Below are 23,851 nucleotides of genomic sequence, written 5' to 3'. Positions count from 1 at the left end.
ACTGGGTTATCCCAGTCACTCTGGGTGGCTTCCAACATGTATAAAAACATAATTTAACATTTAAATACTTCCCTATAGTTGTCTTCTAAAGGTTGTATACTTATCTCCTTGGCTTGGGTGGTATAACCTTCCAACATCTATCTGATGAAAATAGGGACGTCCTAAGGAATAACAGGATATTCCAGGATCAGATCAGAAACCAGGATGACTTCTGTAAATCTGTGACAGTCCCTGGAAAATAAGGACACTTGGAGAGTCTGTCATTCTTCCTTCCCACTTTGCAGTTGTTTTGAGGTTGAGGGCTTCTTCTGTAGGTAGTTGTCAATTCCAATGTTTCATGAGGCTAATTCAGACACAACATTAAACCTTTGCTTAGATTACATTAATGACCCTTCAAGGAGCCTCTATTCTTTCCTAGTTTTCAAAAAACCCATAGTTTTCTGCTTCGTTCAAATCAATCAATTGTGGTTTGTGCTTGCCTTGCAAACCCACTTTAGAAACCAGAATTTTATCTTGGCGAGTCTCAAACTGAGAAAGGAGGGAGTTGGAGGGAGTGTGTGAGCCAAAGGCGGCATGAATCTTCATTCACAAAACATCAGATCTGCCTAGTGAATTGGTGTGGTTGTCCCATGGATACTAGGAGCACTTTTTATTATTATTAAAGATTTTCTTGATTTACAAAAATATGTGCAATGCCTCTCGTAACATCTTTACAAATCAGTTTCATTTGTTGAGACATACACAGCCCAACAAGACAACAACAAAAATCCACCAACAGCATACAAATCAATATGGCTAACCTGATCCAAAACACCCACCCACCCCACTCACACATGACACAAAGAACACTACTATGAGCACTTTTTCCTTGACACTCAGCCAGGTGGTGTAATAGCTTTTTATCTCAGCCAGCTTTGGGCAGCTGACATTAAGCTGATGGGATGGGGTTTCAATATTTCCCCTGATTAGCCTCAAGCCTGCCGTTTAGTGAGAGTGGGGCAGTTGACTTCCCTGTGTTTTTGACCACAAGAGATTATTCTTCAGGAGGATTTTACACATCTGGGAAAGCTCACTGGTTCTATGCTCCAAGTTAATTAACAATGAAACAATTGTTTAAACAATTAAATGGCCCCAACTGCTAGGATATGCACACCAGAGGGCACAAATACCTGTGCTTCAAAAGAAGAAGAAGAAGAAGAAGAAGAAGGAAGGAAGGAATAGAAAAGGAAAAGGAGGTGGGGTTCCTGTTTGTGTTGTGTTGATAACTTTGCTATAGATTATATGAAACATTAAAAAGCTCTGATGCTCAAGCAGATTTTCCTCTCCACAACTTCTTCAGCTTCATCCAGGGTTGTCCGTCATTCATTAATTATATTAAACTCATCTTCGTTCTGTCTTTTTTTAGAAGCCTTTTCATTTTTACACTGAGATGTTCTCGGAATCCCATCACCATGGAGCCAATATTAACACTGAAAAGAAGAGAGGACTCCTTTCATCAACCCGAATGTCATGGACGCAATTGGATGAAGATTTTCCAGCTCCAAAAGCTGTGGTAGACAAGCCTCTTTCTCCATCACAACTTGGTAAGAGGTTCTATGAGGTGTTTTAAGATCTTAGTATCTAAGCTCCCTTATCTTCCTCATTTGGGAGCAACTTTAGTGTGGTATGAAAATCAGAAGCATTATGGTGGCCATCCTATTCATATTTACCTGGGAGTAAGTCCCATTGGACTATACGGGGCTTACTTTATGTAGACATATATTGACATACTCCATGTCATGTTGGTGGACTCCATGGCATGATTCTTTCCCACACTCATGCTTTCCTAGTTTCTGGAAGGAATGAGACTGTGGTGTGAAGGAACTCACTTAGGGGCTGTAGATGCTCTTGTTGTGCAGTGATGCTCTTATGCATTGCCTACAGATGAAACCTTCAGACTCATATTTCAAATGATACATAACAGTTATAGATAGTTGTGTTGCTTCATTGGCAGGGCGGGGGGAATCAAACAGCCACAGTATGGCAATTGAGTTGTTTGGTAACATTTTAGCCAAATAGGCATGAGAAGACACAGGGTTCACATCCCCAGTAACTATGAAACTCTGTGGTTGGTCCTGGGCCAGATACATCCGTTTGCTTAACCAACCTTGCAGAGGTTGTGAGAATGAAATGGAGGGGAAGAAAGAACCATATATGCTGCTCTGAGCTCTTTTGAAGAAATCTGGGGTGGGTGAGAAAAGAAGTAATATTCTGCTGTGCCTAATTTTTTTAGTGGACCACAAAGAAAAAAACCTTTGCAACTGGATGGACTCTGGTTTCTAGTAAGTATGAGCAGTCCTGAATAGCATGGTCAATTTTTAAAAACTAATTCTTGCAATTGTATGGATGAATGGTTTCAATATTAAGAGCCAACTGTACCTCTAATAATGAGATGGTTGGAGTGGATAAAAATCTCATTCATACACCTGTAAACTTCATAGCAAATGATCTAGTGATGAACATTCTGGTACTACAGTTGATCTCTATACTGAATGCCTCTGTCAGATACATTGAGTTAAAAGTAGGTTTTTCTATGTAAATGAAGGATACATGGATACATTCTATGTAGATCAGGGGTCAGCAACCTTTTTCAGCTGTGGGCCAGTCTACCGTCCCTCAGACCATTTGGTGGGCTGCATTAAATTTTTTTTGGGGGGGGGTGAATGATTTCCCCTGCCCCACAAATAACCCAGAGATGCATTTTAAATAAAAGGACACATTCTACTCATGTAAAAACACACTGATTCCCGGACCATCCGCATCCGGCCCACGGGCCTTAGGTTGCCTACCCCTGATGTAGATGAAGAAACAAACGTAGGCATTTCATTTCCATCCACACACTTTAGCCCAAGCGTCCAGATTACTTCTCCCAAGAGCTTCGTTTATGGACACAGGGGACCAAATGGGATTCTGAGCACCCCACAGACCAAAGACCATAGAATGGGACATAAGTCCTTCAGCATTCCTCAACACAAGTCATTCACCAATGTGGCCAAGGCCAGTTCTGTCCCCCAGCCACATCAGATATCAGACAGGAATTCTTCCAAGAAAAAAAGCAGTATAATCACCCAAACACCACCTTTTCCAGTACCTTACTCAAGGGTGGAACATGAAATACTGGCCAATAGTAGTCCATAATGAGAGGATCCACATTTGTTTTCTGTTTTCTTAATGAGAGTCTCACGGCAGACTCTCATTTCCATCGCCCAAATTGCTTGAAATCCCCGCATTTTGCTGACTGTCAGTGGGATGAAAATGTGAGGAAGCAAATTGGCTCAGCCTCATGAGAGAAAGACTCTTAGAAACAGTTCACCAGGGCAGTAGTCTAGTTCTATGAATGGGTCACTGCCCCAACAGCCTGAATCTGTCCCCAGACAGCTGCCACCTGCCTGGTTTCTAACAACCAACCCAGGAGTGGTACTGCCCTTAGTCTCCACGTGACTCTTGCCATATTCAGCTGGGAGCACCTCTCATTGATTCAAGCTCTGCCTAGTGTGAGTCTCCATGCCTTCTGTGCTTCCAGTCCCAATGGACACCAGCCAGCACTGTGCTGGGGGAAGAACATGTTTTATTTATCCTGGTCAATGAATCAGAAAGAACTTTTCAAAAACTACCCTTACCAGAGTTCATAGGAATAGGAGCATCTTAGAATGCAGAAGCAGGTGAAAAGCACCCTTCAACATTGACCTTGAATGCTGTTTTAACTCCTACCAACCTTAGCAGCTAGAGAAGGAAAGGATGGGGCATTGGTGGAAATCATGGCTGCCTGGAATCTTTCTGAGCTGAAAGGGTTTATATGCTACTCATAATAAATTAGGGATTTTTGAAATGAGGGAGGTACTTTCTCAAGAGGACACACATTCCCTAAATAACCTGTATCCCTAATAACCAGCAGCCTTTTTTTTTACACAAAACTTTTATTAGCATGTTGTCTTAATAGGCAAACTTCCTGGATTAATGGTCATCCAGGAACTAGGGTTATTTAAAAAATGTTAAACTAGCAAGCAGAATAATATAGAGAAACTATATCAGACTGGCAAACTTCCTAAGCAGTCACAATGAATCTCTTCTGTTAGAAAGGATCCTTGCCACATCTGTTTTGTAAATAAGTGGATGAGAGTTCTGGATATTTAATCCTCCCTCCCAACCAGTTTCCTTACCCTTCTTTTAACAGCTTATCTGAAAGCGAAGATTTGCAAGAAAGCCAAGGCAAAGCAGCAGGTAAGGCAACACTTGGACTTTATTTGACAATAATGTGATACAGGAAGGGTGCCTAAAGTAGGTCATTAGAAATCCTTCATGAAACATTGCACCATTTATTTAATCATGATTCAGAGCAAACATTTGCTTAATCAGACTAAACACTGACTCTTTAGAAATACATGCGGAAAGAGCAGAGGCCAAAGCCATGGGGCAAATCTGAGTAAATAAAGATCCAGCACATTACATCAATGACTTGCTAACTAGTTTTCTGTCCCATTTCTAACCGAGCTCACAATGTTTTCAAACTATTTCTCTCACATTCCATGTTCCATTTTCTGCTTATTAATCCATTTCTGCATTTGCTTTTTGAACTTTGGATCCTGCCTTACATTGTACCACTTTTAAACTGCAAATTGATAACCACAGGTACAATTAACTTCACATCAGTGAAAAAGTGTTCAGTAATTCAAGTTGCTAGTCACGTTGTGTTTTCTTACAGTAACATTGTCACCATATTCATATACTGAACTGTTTTATAGAGTTATTACTTGAAATCCAATGTATCACCTGAAGTGCTTAAGCAGCCAGATGTAGTCACACTCAGCTTCTGTAATTCTGTCCGAAAATCAACTTAAGGAGCTTCAGGGATTCCAGCTGTAAAGCTGCATGGTCTAGAATACATTTACAACGCTCCACATGTCATCCCATTGTGCAAGAAGTTTAAGTGCGTGTGGTCTGGAATTTGGTTTTGTAAAACTGAAATAAGTGTTTCAACTAGTTACGGGTAGGTAGCCGTGTTGGTCTGGTGCAGTCGAAACAAAATTAAAAAAATTCCTTCCAGTAGCACCTTAGAGACCAACTAAGTTTGTCATTGGTATGAGCTTTCGTGTGCATGCACACTTCTTCAGATATCTGAAGAAGTGTGCATCGGAAGTGTATCTGAAGAAGTGTGCATGCACGTGAAAGCTCATGCCAATGACAAACTTAGTTAGTCTCTAAGGTGCTACTAGAAGGATTTTTTTTTTCCCAACTAGGCTAGATTTAATCTGGAAGGTTGCAAGTGCCAATGCAGCATGGAATCTTGGTGGACTGATGGCTGGTGCTATTCCCCCAAAATATATCAGTCATCTGCACACCTAGCAGAATGTGTTTCAATGGCCAGACTTGCTTTTTTTAAATGTCCAACCCCTTATATGATTGGCTGATCCTACCATTAGGCAGAGTGAAGCAGCCGCCTTGAGCAACCTGCTTTTAGGTGCCATGAAAGGCCAGCCCTTTGTTATTTAAATTATTATGCTTGCATTTTCACTGCCATGGAGGGGAAGAGGTGTCTGTGGGATTTTCTGCCTCTGACACCAAAATAATTTAGCTGGCCATGGGTACTATTCACTTGACTTGGAGGTCTGAGCATCTTTTGCGCCTGTGCTTCCAGAAGCAAAATGTATTGGGCTGGCCCTATCCCAAAGAATTATGGGAACTGTAGTTTGTTAAGAATGCTAAGTATTGTTGTGTGAGAGGGAAACTACAGTTCGCAGGATTCTTTGGGGGAAGCCATGTGCTTTGAATGTGCTTTGAATGTATGTGCTTTGAATGTACTATGGACCTTCCCAAAAATATTGGATAAAAAAAGTCTTCTTAGAATCATAGCATCATTGTATTGTATAACTCGAAGGGACCCTGAGGACCATCCTAGACCAGTGATGGCCAAACTTGGCCCTCCAGCTGTTTTGGGACAACTCCCATCATCCCTAGCTAACAGGACCAGTGGTCAGGGATGATGGGCATTGTAATCCTAAAACAGCTGGAGGGCCAAGTTTGGCCAACACTGTCCTAGACCAACCCCCTGCAATGCAGGAATCTCAACTAGATCACACATGACAGATGGCCATCCAATCTCTGCTTTAAAACCTCCAAGGAAGGAGAGTCCACTCCACAACCTCCAGAGGAAAACTGTTCCACTGTCAAACAGCTTTTACTGTCTTCCTGATGTTTAGCTGCAAACTCCTTTCTTGTAACTTGACTCCATTGATTCGAATCCTGCGCTCCAGTGCAGGAGAAAACAAGCTTGCTCCATCTTCCATGTGACGGCTCTTAAGATATTTGAAGATGGCTATCATATCTTCTCTCAGTTCCCTCTTTTCCAGGTTGAACATACCCAGCTCCCTCAGTCGTTCCTCATAAGGCTTGGTTGCCATCCCCTGATATGTTCCCACTTGTCAATACTGTATCCATCTTAAATTGTGGTGCCCAGAACTGGACACAGTACTCCAGGTGGGGTCTGACCAACGCAGAACAGTACTATTCCTTCCATTGACTTGGACACTATGCATCAGTTGATGCAGCCTAGAATAGCATTAGCTATTCTTCATATTACAATACGCTTGTAATTTTGTGACAATACATATTACCAATACACAGATATATTTACAGCAGAAAAAGACACTTCCTGTATCTCAGTTTCTTTGTTTCTATGGATAAATAACTTTTGTCATCCCTTTACCTCCTTTGCAAAAAAAATATACCTGGTCATGCAGTGAAGTTCAAATCTTGATTTTAAAAATCCTGCCTGTTGGACTTGTGGGAAAAAAAATATCAATGAATTCTATTTCTTTGCAGCTCTTTCACCTCCCTCAGGAATGGCCCAAATGACTGTGCAAAATTACATGCGGTAAGTTCATATATGGTGTTTGGAAGCATGTTGTGAGCTATTCACTTCTGCACTTCAAAATTCAGTGAAGGCATTGCAATTAATTGTGTAGGGAAGCTTTCGATGTCTGAACTGTAGGGTGGCAGGAAGAATATTTGTTAGCTTAATGATGACATCTAGCTTTTCCTAGTATTAAGCTAAATGTGATATTTATAATTAGCCAGAATTGTATGTGGGTGTAAATGCAAAATATTCATGGTAAAATATGGAGTAATCTTTCATGCTAACACAAGCAAGTAACAAGGAGGGGAAGAGGCTTCTGCGCTCTGATGCGTAGATCTCTCCAACGGGATGTGAGTAAAAACAGGGTTGAGGCGCACAGTCAGATGTTCCTACATGTAAGCAACCCATTGTGCAACAGTCGCAGGAGGGAACAGTCGGACGGACCTAGCTGTACATGTGACAGCTGGCAGCCCTTCTCTAATTCCGGCTGGCGGTTTCTTTCCAGCTGGTGAAATCACAGCAGAACTGTATCCTGCACACAATTGCACGGGGGAAAGCACCATCACAAGTAGCCTATTCCCCCCCCCATGTGAACTCAAAAACATATGCTCAGACATAAATGTTCCCTCTGCTGCACACTCCCGAGCAAACAAATTCAGCAACATACACAGTTAGCTTACTCCACCCCACCCATACAGAGAACCCAGAGACACTCCTCTCATGTTATGCATTTTCTAAGCATTGAGTCTATTCACTTGCAGACAGCAGCAGCCAGGCGGGCAATATTTCTGATCCGGCTTCCCAGTGGCGCATGGCACTAGTGGTTAGTGAAAGGGACAAGGGCAAGGTAATGGGGAGATCTGCTTGGGGTGGGCTTTGCTAAACTTTTGTAATATGGTGTCAGGCTTCAGGGAATCTGACCCCCCCCCCACACACACACAGCAGGCTGCCAGTAATAGATAGAAAAGAAGCTCTTACCATGTCTTTTATTCAACGTTCACAGAGAGAGGCATAGAAATGTTACTCTTGGGATAATGGCGTTGCTCCAAGTAATCTCCTCTATTCCCCCCTTCCCTCTCTGTCACCAACAGTACCACCCTCTTTATGGTGGCTGCTTAGGGCCATTTGCCTTTTAGCTTTCTGCTTGACCACTTTCACTGCTTGCCGGGTTCTGGGAGACGGGGGCTCCGGCTCTGCTGTTCCTCCCTCTTCTTCTCCCGTTATCTCCTAGCTTTGCCCTTCTTCTGTCCCAGAACCATGACCTTCTGCAAACCACTGTTGTAAATCTATACTCTCTTCCTCTTCTGTGGGAGGTGCAGGGGGGGGGTGTCTCCACCATTCCTCCTCAGTCCAGTCCTTGACATATGGGGCCCAAGGCAAGCCCAAAATTTGGCATCCCCAAATGGATCATCACAACTATGGATCTTCTCCATTAGGTGACCCCCTCGGCTCAGCATCCTGCATTGCCATATGGGATAGCTCAGTAGGTACAGCATGAGGCTCTTAATCTCAGGGCCGTGGGTTCGAGCCCCACATTGGGCAAAAAGATTCCTGTATTGCAGGGGTGGAGCTAGATGACACTTGTAGTCCCTTCTAACTGTAAAGGTAAAGGTACCCCTGACCATTAGGTCCAGTCGCGGACGACTCTGGGGTTGCACGCTCATCTTGCTCTATAGGCCGAGGGAGCCGGCATACAGCTTCCGGGTCATGTGGCCAGCATAACTAAGCCGCTTCTGGCAAAACCAGAGCAGCGCACATAAACGCTGTTTACCTTCCCGCCGGAGCGGTACCTATTTATCTACTTGCACTTGACATGCTTTTGAACTGCTAGGTGGGCAGGAGCTGGGACTGAACAATGGGAGCTCACCCTGTCGTGGGGATTCGAACCGCTGACCTTCCGATCGGCAAGCCCTAGGCTCTGTGGTTTAGACCACAGCGCCACCCACGTCCCATCTTCTAACTGTAACATTCTATAATTCTGTGGAATCCAGCAGTGCTCTGCCCACTGTGCCAAGCTCCCAGCTACCTTGTCCCCTCCCCTTGGTAACTGACAGTGACGTGTTCCTTTGGGAAGCTGGGTCACCGACACACCCGGTCTGTGCCACCCTGCTACTGCTTCCAGGGACTTCTCTGTGGCAGCCCCCAAATTGTGGAATTCCTTCCTTACAGAGGTGCGCCTGGCCCCATCATTATTCAGCTTCTACCAAATGCTTAAGACACACCTCTTTTCCCTTTGACAGTCAAGGTATTTTTGTGGGACCCACCTGTGCCACTTTGTTTAACCTATACTGTACTAGTTTTGCTTGGATTTTTTTTCCTTTTTATAATGGTGCAAACCGTTTTACCTGTTTTTAATTGTATGGCTGTATGGTAAAGGGCCACTTTAAAAGAGTCTGTAAACAGACAAAACAAAACAAAGCAGGGAAATGCAGTTCTTATTAATTCCTTTATCTTTTTTATGAATTACCTTTTACTTATGTTTCCAGGTGATCTAGAAAAACGGACCTCTGGGGTGGAGGGCATTTGAGGGTGGGCGGGTTGAGGAGAGTGCAGTTCACCCTTTCGTAATCCAGACAGCAAACTAGTTAACAAGTCGCAGCTAGAAATCTTGACAAAATAAAAAGAGGGTGTTCCTTCTGGTATTGCTCGTTGCATGTTACAGAGATAGAGCTTTATTAAAAGCAGTTATATCTTTCTAGAAAGTAGGTGGTTAGAGAACGTGTGCTCCCCAAAGACTTCCATAGATACGCCATCTGTCAAAAGCGAAGAAGCTCTGCCACCTTTATAATTAGCATTTACCGGTACCTAACACCTACCTTCTAACACCTCCTGTAACATACTGTTCCTGAGAACAAATGTGTTTGCCACAGTATCATATATGCTCTTCTCCTGAAGAGCTCCAGCAAAGTAACATTTTGAACTAAAAGAAAGATGCAAATGTTTACTCCAGAAAGAAATTATAATGACATCCCAGAGGACCTTGAGTGTAAACAAATTTCATTGTTGCTTTCTCCCACTCCTATAGATCCCTGCATCAGTTTTCAGAAATGCCTGTCCTTTCACGATGGAACAGTGCTGGCTCATCCCATTCTCTTCCCGGTGCCCCCAAAAGGTCAGCATCAACCAGATTTCATTGTTTGTTTCAAGGTTTGTGGTTTTCACGGTGCAAGGCACATGCCTCAAATTCGGCTATGTGGGGCGGAAAGTTTTTTCTGGTGCTTTGTTTTTCTGCGGAAAATTTTCTGTTTCACAAGTTCATTAGTAGCAACGAGCGGCTGCCAATTGCAAATAAATATTGGGCAAACTTGGCAGTTTTGAAGTGTTTGGCTTTGTTTACTCAATCCAAGTAAAATAAACATGCTAAATTACATCACTCTCAAGGGCATCAGAAAATGTTCTGATGCAAAACTGGGGAAAAAAATCTGATGCAAATTGCCCTAATTTCCAACTCAGAATTTTCCCGGAAGCCCACATCGGTGCTCAAAGAAAATATTTATTTATTTATTTGTTTATTTAATATAATATAATTTTCACGCTGCTTGATTGTAAAAACAAAGGCCCCCCCTCCAAAAAAAGGAAAGTGGTTGGACCTAAATTGATATGCATGTTTGTTAGATGATGCAGAAGCCACCCCCATGACCCATTGCAGATGTGTGTGCATGTGTGCAATTCAATTGTTTCATCTTCCAGCATCAGTGTAGTCTGCCCTGGTATCTGACAGTGGTCAAAGCTAGTGAGGATGTGTGCCTGAGCATTTTCCTTTTAAGTGGCTTCACAGCACATGCCAGATTCTCATGGCTCAGTTGTTCCCCTTTTCCTCCAAGCTTCAGACCCTGGTTTAGTTAGGATTAGCAATGTTCAGAATGTTCTCTGGTTCTCTTCAGGAACAATTTTTTGAAACTTGTAATGCTCACCTTAAATAGGTAAAAAAGGTTATGGTAAAGCACCCCTGGACGGTTAAGTCCAGTCAAAGCTGACTATGGGGTTGCGGTGCTCATCTTGCTTTCAGGCTGAGGGAGCCGGCGTTTGTCTGCACACAGCTTTCTGGGTCATGTGGCCAGTATGACTAAACCGCTTCTGGCGTGGTGACGGACACCAGAGCACACGGAAACGGCATTTAGCGTCCCACCCCAGCGGTACCTATTTATCTACTTGCATTGGTGTGCTTTCGAACTGCTAGGTTGGCAGGAGCTGGGACAGAGCCACGGGAGCTCACCCCATTGCGGGGATTCGAACTGCTGACCTTCTGATCAGCAAGCCCAAGAGGCACAGTGGTTTAGACCACAGCGGCACCCATGTCCCTCACCTTAAATACAAGGGGAGTGGACCACCACAGACCTGGAAGTTCTCCTGGATAGACCCAATTTGAGCTAGAGAAGAATTAAAGTCTTCTTTCCCTGCCACCCAGCTCCAAACCCTACCCTCGTCTGAGCCACTTTCCTTTCCTCCTGCTTCAGCAGAAGGGAGAAAGGAGTGGTTTCCTCTCCTCCACTCCTGTTGGCACTTAACGCCCTGCCGAGGCTACATGCAAGATGCCAGAAAGTGTCATTTCCCCAAGTGTTACAGCTGCACTGAAACTATATATCCCAGCAGTCCTAGTGCCTGTTCACAGCTGTAGTAGCATGCTGGGTGCCAGAGAAGGACGTGACAGTGACAGAGACCTCCCTCCCTTTCTCTGTTCTACTGCTGTTGTTGCTACAGCAGGAAGCCACTAAGCAAATTGGGGGAAGGGATGGAATTAGGCAAGAGGGAGGCAAGTACCATAGAAGGGTGAGAGGAAAGGATCTGAACTCTCATCAGGCAACGTTGAGAGAGAGATCCCAATCACATAACCAGGGATGCAACAGGGCCTGATGTGGTTTGAGCAATTCCAGCTGAAGATGAAGTTGAGTTGATCAGAAATCCAGAAAATTGGATTGAGTTGCATGAAAGAGAAAGAGCCAGAGGGCCCTTGGGATGCCTTCCCTCTTAACAGGAGAAGCCTCTCCCACTCTGAAATCATTTGGGGTCTTCTCTCTGTTCACTTCCATTAGGATGTATTGGCCCATGTGTGGTTAGAATAGGGTGGTTAGAATCTGTGTGGTTAGAATAGGGTTGCCATCGACTCAATAGTGGACAGGAGCTCTGTGCCTTTAATTGCCCTACTCTCTTTTGAGTCTGGAAACCTTAAAGAGAAACCAGCAGACCCTTTGCTTGGAAATTAAACAAAGGGTCTGCTGGTTTCTCTTTAAGGTTTCCAGACTCAAAAGAGAGCAGGGCAATTAAAGGCACAGAAGTCCTGTCCACTGTTGAGTCTGGCAACCCTAGGTTAGAAGCCAAATTCTGTGAAGGGTTTGGCTCATGCACTGGCCATGAGGCAAAGCCTTCCTGGAGTTGCAATTCCAGTGTCCTTGAGTGTGACCAGTATTAAACTGAAGGAGCTGCGCAGCGCACTGACCATTGTCTACATTACACCCATTGATTAACTGTGTTTCCAGTTTGATTAATTTCAGGGATGAAAACTTAATACATAATGAAACTAAAACTTTCCTAGAAATCTTCATGACCTGAAAGAGAGTTGTACTTAAGTGAGCGTTGGATGGGTGACAAGCAAAATTATCACCAGAAACTCTTGACATGAGTAATGATTATTGAAATGGACATGTGCATTGTTATGTGGCTTAAGTTATTGGGATGAGATGAGCTATAAACCCAAACAAACAAACAAACAAACAAACAAACATAAATTACTCTTGTAAAGCATAGTTTATTTATCTGAGAACAAATTTAAAGTTTACAATGTCAATTTATATTTGTTGGGTGGTAGCTTCTCATAGACCATTTTGTACTTGTCTAGCTCAGAGATATGGGGACCCAGGTGGCGCTGTGGTTAAACCACTGAGCCTAGGGCTTGCTGATCAGAAGGTCAGCGGTTCGAATCCCTGTGACAGGGTGAGCTCCTGTTGCTTGGTCCCAGCTCCTGCCAACCTAGCAGTTCGAAAGCACGTCAAAATGCAAGTAGATAAATAGGAACCGCTACAGCGGGAAGGTAAACGGCGTTTCCATGTGCTGCTCTGGTTTGCCAGAAGCGGCTTTGTCATGCTGGCCACATGACCTGGAAGCTATACGCCGGCTCCCTCGGCCAATAATGCGAGATGAGCGCGCAACCCCAGAGTCGGTCACGACTGGACCTAATGGTCAGGGGTCCCTTTACCTTTACCTTTAGCTCAGAGATAGCCAATGTCATTACATCCAGATTTTGTTGGGCTCCAACTCCCATCAGGCCAAACCAGCATGTCGAGTAGTCAGGGATGCTGGGAGATGTAGTACAGCAACATCTGAAGGGTACCACATTCGTCCCTGCTCATTTAGCTCCACAATACAGACATGAGACAGGAAGAGGAAGAGTGATAATCCAGTTAAATTGTGCTCAGAGTAGGTCCATTGAAATCAGCCGAGTTACGTACATTGATTTCACTGAGTATGATTCATTCTGGATATATTTTAGCTTAGTGAAATGAAATAACATATCAAGCAAGCAGCATAATTTATGTGCTTGTTTTCTCTATAGTGTCACTGAATGGTTAGATTTCTCGGAAAAGGATCCAGTTGAGATTCTGCTGGATTTGGGGTTTGGTACAGATGAGCCGGACATCTGCACTAAAATCCCTTCCCGGTTCATCAGTTGTGCTTCCATAGCTAAAGGAATCAACATCCGGGTCTTCATTGAAGCTCAAAGAAAACGAATGGATGTAGAAAGCCCCAATTTATGTGGTAAGTAAATAATAATAATAATAATAATAATAATAATAATAATAATAATAATAATAAATTATTTATACCCTGTCCATCTGGCTGAGTTTCCCCAGCCATTCTGGGTGGCTCCCAATCGGGTGTTAAAAACAATATAGCATTAAATATTAAAAACTTCCCTAAACAGGGCTGCCTTCAGATGTCTTTTAAAAATAGGATAGCTGCTTATTTCCACAGGGCGGGTGCTACTGCCGAGAAGGCCCTCTGTCTCGTTCCCTGTAACCTCACTTCTTGCAATGAGGGAACCGCCAGAAGGCCCTCGGCGCTGGATCTCAGTGCCTGGGCTGAACGATGGGGGTGGAGACGCTCCTTCAGGTATACCGGGCCAAGGCTGTTTAGGGCTTTAAAGGTCAGCACCAACACTTGGAATTGTGCTCAGAGCTGCAACGTGCAGGTTTAATGTAAATGTGATAAGTGTTAAAGTAAACCTGAAGTGTGTGCTTCGGGCTTTTATTGCTGGGTGAAGCATGGTTAATGAAAAGTCCAACTCTCTGATTCACCTCTGCAGATATCCAGATTAGACTCAATTAATAGTTCCCTCCAAGATATCTTTATCATGGCAAAGGTTCTCTCCTGGGGCATTTCCCTCGTTGCAATCCATAAATGGCTGGACCATGGGAGTCCTTTTAATAACAGCATGTTTCCCTCTGTCAGGGTTGCTGGTGCATGTGTTCTAAGGTTACACATGATTAGGAATGAATAAATCTGCCAATTCTGGATTCTCACAGTTTCTTACAGTTGTTCCTTTTTCCATTTTTAAGTTTAGTTCACTCCATTTCTGCACCAGTCTACATTTTTAAGAATTCTGCACACAAAAAAATCATATGCATTTTATTCACAGTTTTCCTAATACGTGCAATTTCATAAGCCATTTATCCCAATCGAATGTATTCATTAATATTTAATACATCATCATCAATTTATTTATTTCATATGCATTTTGGGACACATTTTCCCCAAACACACATAGTTTTCGTACACATTTTTGGGGTTGAGAACTGCACCACAAAATTCAAAGAAGGACAAATTTCGGAGGAATTTCAGTTCTGATTCATAAAATAGAGCTGCCAGTCCACTGTACAAATGTTTATCCTACATATAATAGTCATATAACGATGTACAACATGTGAGATGGCCACAAAGCCCTGTGGCAGCAACCACATTGCAGTGTTAACAATACGATCTGAGTTTAGAGATTTAGAGTTGTCTGTCTTCAGCTTGTTGTATGCTTGTGGAAACTTTATAGGTTTGGTCTGCAACTAAACAAATAAATGCATAAGTTTTGTTTTCATCTATCTCAAACGTAAGGACGTTTTCGGCAATTGGAAGTCCTGGATCATGTGACTAGCGCCTTTTCTTCTTTGCTGAATGACATCAACACCATGCATCATAAGTCGGAAGAGAGAACCGGAGAGGAGAATTGTGCAGCGGGCTCTCCTAAGAGGAAACTTGTGGTCACGCAGGCAAAGCGGAGGAGAATAGGTCAGCTCCTGAGAAAAGTGTCCAGGCAGACAACAATGCATGGCCCTCAAGTGTACAGAAATGTTGGCACATGCCAGGCCAAAGAAGGCAATTCTTCTGTTGATGTGGACCTGCACATGGCAATGAGGACTGGCTTGTCTGAAAATCCTGCCTTGGTCCCTCTGAAAGAAGAACCGTTTCCAAGTGAGAAGGAGGCAAAGACTCCACAATCCATAGCAAGTAAACCTTGGATGTTGCACCACCTCCCAGTGAAACTGCCTCAGCTTCCTTCCACCTCTGAGATGCTCATTAAAGACAGACCGCGCAAAGAACCCAACATGCTCTTGACCCATACGCTCAGGAGAGTGTCTAGCTTAAACTGCAAGCTTTCAGATTCCTTTGAAATGGAGGAGGTAAGACAGATTGCTGTGTGTTGTGCATAGATGGGTGATGGAGGCACAGAGGAAAGTTGGTTTCAGTGTACTCCTTATTTTAAAATAGTTTTATGCCACTTTCCAGGCAATGCTTGCCCAAAGTGGCTTATAGCGGTAAAAAATTTGTTAAGTAAATCATAAAAGAGATCATTGTTACGAAATCTACAAAAGAATAAAGCTCATCTAATTAATTAGAAATCCATAGGCCATGAAACATAACTCTAGACCAGGCATCCCCAAACTTCGGCCCTCCAGATGTTTTGGACTACAATTCCCATCTTCCCCGACCACTGGTCCTGTTAGCTAGGGATCATGGGAGTTGTAGGCCAAAACAGCTGGAGGGCCGCAGTTTGGGGATGCCTGCTCTAGACTCATCCCATCCAGTGTCAATTTCATTTTGCCAGTCTTCAGTTCATCACATTTCTGTATCAGTTTGTGATTTTGTCAGGAAGTCCTGAAACAATCCTCCTTTTTGTAAGTAATTTCTCCTAATATGATGAATGCTTATGCTGTTTTCACCAATATATGCACACTTAGGCACATTCATCACACACACACCCAATATACCAATTTTTGTACAATTTTTTTTGTTTGTTGAAGTGTGTACATTTCAAATAATAGGTGAGTTTTGGTTCACCACGTTATTTTGGGAAGGGCAAGTTAGGAAGAAAGGAAACCATATCTCTCCCTTCTGTAGTGGAGAGTGGTGATTGGAAGATTGGAGGTCAGTTACAAGTCTTGCCAGCTTGTTCACCAAGAAGTTTAGAAATAGCATGTCATTTGGGGATTGATGTGATTCTAGCAACATCCTTGTTTTTAGATGCTAGCCTATGAGTGGTATAGTAGGACATGATCATTGAACGATTATTTCCTATCATTAGCTATACATGCTAATTTTGTGTCGTTATGGGTTCGGGTGTATATGAGAGATGGGTTTATGATATAAAATGTGAAGAGGGCAATATTTTCAAGCAGTTTGAGGGGAAGACACACCCCCCCCAAAGAACCCTCAATATACCATCCCAATACTTCGCTCACGTTAATGTGCGAAGTATTGGGATAAGGTGCTTGCAGAAATATATTTAAGATTCTTCTTTTACACAGAGCTTTGAGGCTGAACCAAGAGAAGAGCTGCCAGTTGCTATACAAGCCCTTGGTTCTCTGGCCAGTGACTGGGGCCATGCTGATTTCCCTCCTCCTCTCTGTAGCCAGCTCCTGCAGAGCTGCAAGATATGGAATACAAGTGTGCATAAAGACTTGGATGCAGCAGGCTGAGAAAGGACATCTCTGCATCAAACTAAGTTGTGTCACTTGCTTGTGGGACATGAAAGTGACAGAGATGACCAGGACATAATTTGATACGGAGATGTCCCCCTCAACTGTAGCAATTGCCTTCTCTGCAGTGCATTGTTCATAGTCTCCACTCTGCTTAATGCCCAAATGGTTCTTAGGGGCAGAATGAAAGTCATAAAGACCTGACCATTCATATTCACAATATGAACCATGATTAATTTTTCTCAGCCCTCATTGGGCTGTTTTGGGGAAGGAGGGGGTTGCCCTTAGGGGTTTTTTTTAATGCACTTGTGCTCATCCCTCCCTCTTGTTTCTCAGTGTTTTGTATTCTGCCAGCACTTACCCATGGAGGCCAATCCATTTGGGTGAATAAGGCCCTGCCTCCCCCAACTCAAATTACCCTCAGCCAATTGCCACGTGCATTCTTACTTACAACTAGTCCAGAGAGTGGCCCTGGCTGTCAGCTTCCTCCTTCTTAGTTCCAGTGTTGTAAATGTAGAACTCAACAGAGAAGAGGATGGGGACAAATCTAGAATTAGTTGGCTCCACATATCCTTGGCTCTGGCATCCATTGGCCGCAGGTCTCCCACCTTGCCAGTCTCAATGGGCACCAGTCTACCATTGGCATTCAACACTTGATTTTTCTATTTGAGAGAGATTTCCACTAGGCAAAATTGTGCTTTGACCTGGCAATAGTATCACGTGGAACAGATCTGTGTTATAAACTCTTAACTTACAGCCCCAAACCCAAGTTCTATTTTCAAAGACACATCAACAACAGTAGACCATTCTGCGTTGCTTTGTTCAGTGTTGTTTTAGTTTGAAATCCTAATGTCAAAGTGAAGAAATATACTTTTAATAATAAACAAAAATGAGCTGCTTTAAGGAGTGTTTTTTCCCCTCTCCTGTTGCAGATCCAGAGCTTTGAGGATGAATCTTCCTGGGGAAATCCTCTTGGAAGCACTTCAGGTGGGTATTAGCAACCATAATTGCTTTATAAAATTTTGCAAATTTGCCGTATGTGAGAGCCTTGGAAATAGAATTGCCAGAGATATGGACTGAATGGTCAACCAAAAACATTCCCTCACAACCTGGTGTCTTTATTCAATATATAAACCCTCCCTGTTTTGAAGGAGAGTTTCATATGGATGGATGGGATTCTTGTAAGAGTCAAGTTGTCAATGGGTAGGAGAGTGGGGTGGAAGTAAACAAAAGAGATTGCAGGAAGTATCTTGTTTTCAGTAGACTTTGATTGTTGGCTTTTCTAAGATGTGTTTTCTGAGTAATTCTTATTTGCTGGAAGGTAGGAAGTAGAGCCTGAGGAGATTTCATGGTTGAGTTACACCAGAGATATGTGGTCAAAACAAAAAATAAAAAAAATTCCTTCCAGTAGCACCTTAGAGACCAACTAAGTTTGTCATAGGTATGAGCTTTCGTGTGCATGCACACTTCTTCAGATACACTGAAAAAGAAGTCACCAGACCCTTATATATAGTGAGAGGGTGGGGAGGGGTATTACTTAGAAGGGTGGTGGGAATAGGTGATTGGTTGATAGGAGTGGTAAACCTGTTGACGACTGTTAATGACTGTTAACGACTGCAATTGGTCTTGCAGGAAAAAGCAAGGGGTGAGATGGCTGAAGAAAGCTTTATCATGTATAATGAGATAAGAATCCAATGTCCTTATTCAGACCAGGTCTCTCCATGGTTTTAAGCTTGGTAATGAGTTGCAATTCAGCAACTTCTCTTTCCAGTCTGTTTCTGAAATTTTTCTGTAATAAGACAGCTACTTTGAGATCTTGTATAGAATGTCCTGGAGATTGAAGTGTTCTCCTACTGGTTTCTCTGTCTTGTGATTCCTGATGTCACAAAGGATAAATGGACGTAAATCATTGTTCTATATACACAATGTCGTCATCATATTGGTCAACCATTTAGATCTGCTCTTAGTTGTGTGCTGTGCAAGGTTCCAACTGCATCCAAAGTCTCATGAAAATCTATGTGTGAATTGTGGTAGAATTGGGACCTGCATTTAGGTACCTTGTGGAGGTGTCAAATGCAAATGCCTAGACCAGCCTTCAGTTGGCATCATAAAATACCACCAGGTAATAATGTATGGATTTCATATGTGTTAGTTACAGCAATTGGGGCCTGCCTGCCTGCCTGCCTGCCTGCCCATGAGGTGGGGTGAAACTGCCACCTTGGGGGGGGGGCAGAATTCGAATAGGTGGTTACCTGTACAGGAACCCTGCCCAGTTTGCTACTTCTGCTGGTTACTGAGAAATGGCACTGGTTTTTAGCCAGATCTCATGAGATCTTGCAGAAATCTTGTGAGATCTGGGCACCATTGTTGCAGGTAGGGGGAAGGAAGGGAGACTTCGGCAGCCCAGCAGCATGGTGGTATAGTGGCAGGTGGCTGTTTCATCTCAGGTGGTGAAACGGGACACACTGTCCCTAACAGCAATGATCAGATAGAGAAATGTTGTGATCCAGGGAAGGAGGTGCAGGTGACATTGCTTGGTCTTCCTATATGGACAGGCAGCTTGGGCTGAAAGTAAGGGTAAGAACATGGTCCGTGCAAGTGGTGGTGGCTCCATCAGTTCCGTTTGTGTTGTGCGAATGAATATGCCATAACCAAAGGAGATGTTACGACTCACGATGAACATTGACTAGAACCCACAGTTTGGGAGACATACTTCAACATGTATAATATTTGCATGGCCGCAGCGTGGTGTGTTTGTTCATTATTACTAATTCTAGAGAGCCCCAGCATGCAACTTCATGGGTTGGCTTATTTAAAAGACAAGATAAGATGAGCATTGGGTGAAACATATCTGCTGGATGGCAGAAATTCAAAAGGTAGCATTTCCCATATTAGGCAGGTGGTTTGAACATAGCTAGTAACTGAGCTCAGAAGCAGTCGGTCAAGCAGATAAGTCAAGCAGGATGAGAGAAGGTGAGCCTGTGTTGGAATGACCAGTTGCTCAAACTTAAACGTCATGTGACCCTAACTGAATGGATAACTGCAGGACCAAACTCTTGCCATCTGGTGGTACTGCCAGAATTCCTTGCTGTTTGAAACTCCCTGGGTTGTGTAGCATGGCAAACCCAGCCCTGTGGGAATTCCTGCATGCTGAGGTTCAGCAGGAATATCTCTGTCTTCTTTTAGACATCTCCTAAAAACTTATTCAGGTGTGGCTTTGCAGTATCTTTTTTTTTGTACTAACCGGTATTTATTGCTGTTTTACATTATTTATTATTATTATTATTATTATTATTATTATTATTATTATTTATTTCAGCATTTTTTAAATTAATGACGTTTTTATTTATTTGATTGCAATGTTGTATCCTATATACCATCTTGCTATATTTTTATGAAAATGCCATCTATATTTATTTCAATAAATATAAATAATAAACTATGAATGGGATGACAGGGTATACCCAGTGCTTTTTTTCTGGGGGGGGGACACGGGGCGATGCATACCCCTAAACATTTTGTGAATCTTAGTTTGACCTCATTGAGGGGCAGTATTTCAATATGAGTAGGAAAATGAGAGTACCCCTAAACATTTTTTTTAGGAAAAAAAAGCACTGGGTATACCTCTAAGGAAAACATAGTATTGAAATGTAATTTATACTCTATTTTGTTCCTTACCTTTAAAAAAAATGTCATTATTTAAAAAATGTCTCATTTCAAAACAGAGCTTTGAAATGAGATTTTTCTTGTCCCGAGACTTCAGGTATGGGATGAGTTAATTATTCCAAACAGGCAAGTACTCCCCGCTCTAATTCATGTACTTTAAATCTGGCCATATTTGTAAGAGTTGGTTAGGAGCATAGACTACACTGTATGGTAGATCTAACTGAGCATGAAAGAGAAAGATACAGACCGAGTATTTTGGTTACATAGACATGATGAAAATACTTTCCAATGCACCTAGGTCCCATAGCTCTTGGACCAGGCCTCTGTCCTCATCCAATTGCTCACAATTTTGCACAACACACACACACACACACACACACCCTTCATGCAGTGAAACACCATTGCTTGGCTGCTGTGTGCCATTTCTCTTAGCTGTTCCCTGTGCCAAGCATCTTGATGCTCCTTTCGTCTTTCCTTCCCCTTGAGCCGAATGCGGAGACTTAATTCTAAAAGACACTCAAACCCCAAGCATCTCTAGATAACTTCCAAGGAATACCGGAGTGTTTTCGAGCAACGTGTGTGTGTGTGTGTGTGTGTGTGTGTGTGTGTGTTCTACACAAAATATTACAATTTTTATTAGGCAATTTTATCATTGTTATAAATAAGTAATTGTACTGGGGAGAAGGGATAATCCTTATTTAATTAAATTCATCTATACTCCCAGGTTGGCAGCAACCAGACATATGTGAGACTAATACCCACAGCCTGCCTTGTATGCATGTGCAATTAAAAATTCACTCTACAGTAGCACTGGCAGTTTAGTGTTGCTTTTGGCATTTACAAATTCTTTTATTTTGTGACTTTTTCCCCACCATACACATATGCTGGAGCAGATGTTGCTTATTTGTTGTTTATTCAAATCTGTAAGCTCTGGCAGCAAACGCCATTGTTCTGTAATGAAGCTTTGCTCACTGTCCTGTATTAGGAAGGCCCAGCAAATGTCTGACGGGCACTTAGCTCCCAGCAGGAGGATGTACGTATTTCATCAGCAATTTATACATCCATTTGAGGATCCTGGCTGCAGGGCAGTGCAAAGGAATGGAAAGGCACAGAGCATAGGCAAGATCAGGGCAGCCTGGTCGTAGTAGCCTTATCTTTTATTTTCACCCGAACTTACCTGGTGTGCCGATTCACGGTTCAGCACCTGGGAACAGAGTTGTTATTGCACACCAGTGCTTCCCCCCTTTCAGCTGGTTTTGGGGGAGGATGTGAAGGTGACTAAGATTTTCATGTGGCTGAAAATTCAGCAGCAGCCGCTATCCTTAATTGTAACAGGTATGGCATTTGTGCCTGTTGGTGTCCATCCCTTCCTTTGGGCTTGCCCCCCCCTGCCTCTTCCCCCACCCCCACCCCAGACAGCTTTTTCCAAGGGGGCACTGACCAAAGAAGGAATGGCTGATCCCCAAACCGGCTCTGCTAATGCAACAGCATCCATTGGCTGAAAAGCCCCCTTTGCAGCCCAAGAGGCAATCAATCAGAGAAAGTAACCACCTCCATCTGGCACATGGTAGCCTGGATACTCACTTCCGCAGCCTTTTGTGATTCATCTTGTCCCAACAAGTGGTGCCAGGGACCAAACTGCACTCGAGTCTTTCCAGCAGCTGGGTATATTTACCTCCCCAGCCCGCTGAGCTGACATATTAGCTCCCCTGACTTATTGAGTGGCAATTCTTTTAATTATCACACCTTCCCTTCCTCCTCCTCCTCCTCCTTGCGATCTCTTTCACGTACAGTTTGGCACCATGGGAATATCTGCAGAAGGCAATCGGCATTTTTCTTAATTGACTGTGTTCCAATAGTGTGAATCCTGTTTATTATCCTCCTGTAAAGTACATATGGGAACGATTGCTTGATGGCGAGAAAGAGTGCCACAATGATTTTCCCGTTTCTGATGGCGACGGGCAAGTTCTGTTGGTTTTCACAGATGGTAGTTGCTTGCCAAATGCTAATGACGGGAGCGAAAGGTATTATGTGTGCACTTATTATTTAAAATCTCTCTTCCCCTCCCCCCCCAGTCACATTTCTTCAAATCACATCTCTTAAATTTCCTATGAAATCCTATGGTTCGTATAGTTTATCTGCAAATATCTGCATGTTGACAAATAATGGGCAGAAATAAATAGAATGATGTTTAATGCATGGTCCTTATCATTTGATAGGATTGGCTATTGATTTTTCTTTTTAAAAATCTGGTATAAGAGAGAGCACCACAACATTTCATAGTTCCCTGTCCTTCTCTCTTTCCAAGTTGTTACGTCTTGTCCACTTACACCCTTGCCTAATATTTTTGAGCTGTAACATAATCTCATAGAATTATGGGATATAACTGCATTGGCAGATGTGATTGCAATAGGCTGGTGCTAAACATCTGAGAGGTTGAGTATCCCAGGTCAATCCTCAAACATCTGGAAATAGTAGAGGGATGCTGATTTCCAGTGATTTCCCCATAAGCCTGCCTCCCACCTAGAGCCAGGGCTCCAGATTTGTATTTGCCACATCTCTGGGAAGGCTGAAATGATAAGTTCCGCCCACTATTGTGTGGGCTGGGCGATCCCTCCCTTACCTGGCCAACTCTCTCCTGGCAACGCCCCCCCCCAGCTGGGATTGGGTGACTGGCAGAGGTAGGCGGCTACCTCCAGGTGTCCAGCCGGGGTGGTGGTGAATCCAGACTGTACTGCCGGGAACTGCATTGGATCGGGGGGGGGGGCTGCGTGCAACCACACAAAAGGCGCCCCCTTTTGATGTGGGGAGTGGTTATTTACATTACAGCCTTCAGGACCTTTCCACTCTGTTCACCAAATGCTCTTCATGTTACAGTCTTCAAAATGATCATCAGGTGATGGCATTAGAAGGAAACAAACGTGTATGCCGTCTCTCTGTGGTCAGAAAAAGTCTACCGACTAATCTAGGCAGAGAGGTTAACTGCATCACTGAGCATCGTAACAAAGATTTAGATGTTACAATGCACTGGGAATTTACCAGCCTTAAGTCTGATGTGGAAAAGGTCTGCATCCTGTCCAAATGAATTCATGTGTGACTTTCCTAATGTCACCGGCAGCCTGCCATGGGTCCCAGGGTCCCTCTGCCACATTACCATGCTGCTTTGCTTGCTAGTAAAAATGAGCATGTCACATTGCCACTCATTGATACTGAGCTCCCAACTCTGCCCTCCCCTCTCCTCGCCTGCAAATGATCCCTGGCCGTCTCGCTACGATCCCAGTTGCCTCTTGCTACGTTCATGTTGGGAATGTGAGGGGAAAGATGTGGCCGT

The 23,851-nt window shown here is 43.3% G+C and overlaps 1 protein-coding gene across 1 annotated transcript in view; it reads left to right on the top strand.

Moving 5' to 3' along the window:
• The window catches only part of ITPRID1 (ITPR interacting domain containing 1), a 59,608-nt gene that overhangs the window by 10,783 nt on the left and 24,974 nt on the right, over positions 1-23,851 (top strand). Inside the window, exons 3-10 of the mRNA XM_035129550.2 lie at positions 1,406-1,583; positions 2,273-2,321; positions 4,214-4,260; positions 6,859-6,910; positions 9,918-10,004; positions 13,443-13,645; positions 14,993-15,558; positions 17,787-17,841. Coding sequence (XP_034985441.2) covers positions 1,430-1,583; positions 2,273-2,321; positions 4,214-4,260; positions 6,859-6,910; positions 9,918-10,004; positions 13,443-13,645; positions 14,993-15,558; positions 17,787-17,841 — 1,213 coding nt within the window. The 5' untranslated portion in view covers positions 1,406-1,429. The remainder of the gene's footprint in view (positions 1-1,405; positions 1,584-2,272; positions 2,322-4,213; positions 4,261-6,858; positions 6,911-9,917; positions 10,005-13,442; positions 13,646-14,992; positions 15,559-17,786; positions 17,842-23,851) is intronic.

Source organism: Zootoca vivipara, chromosome 12, assembly GCF_963506605.1.
Source record: "Zootoca vivipara chromosome 12, rZooViv1.1, whole genome shotgun sequence".
Lineage (NCBI taxonomy): Eukaryota > Metazoa > Chordata > Lepidosauria > Squamata > Lacertidae > Zootoca > Zootoca vivipara.
Note: the sequence above shows the minus strand (reverse complement) of the source record. Positions and strands in the feature narration are given on the sequence as shown.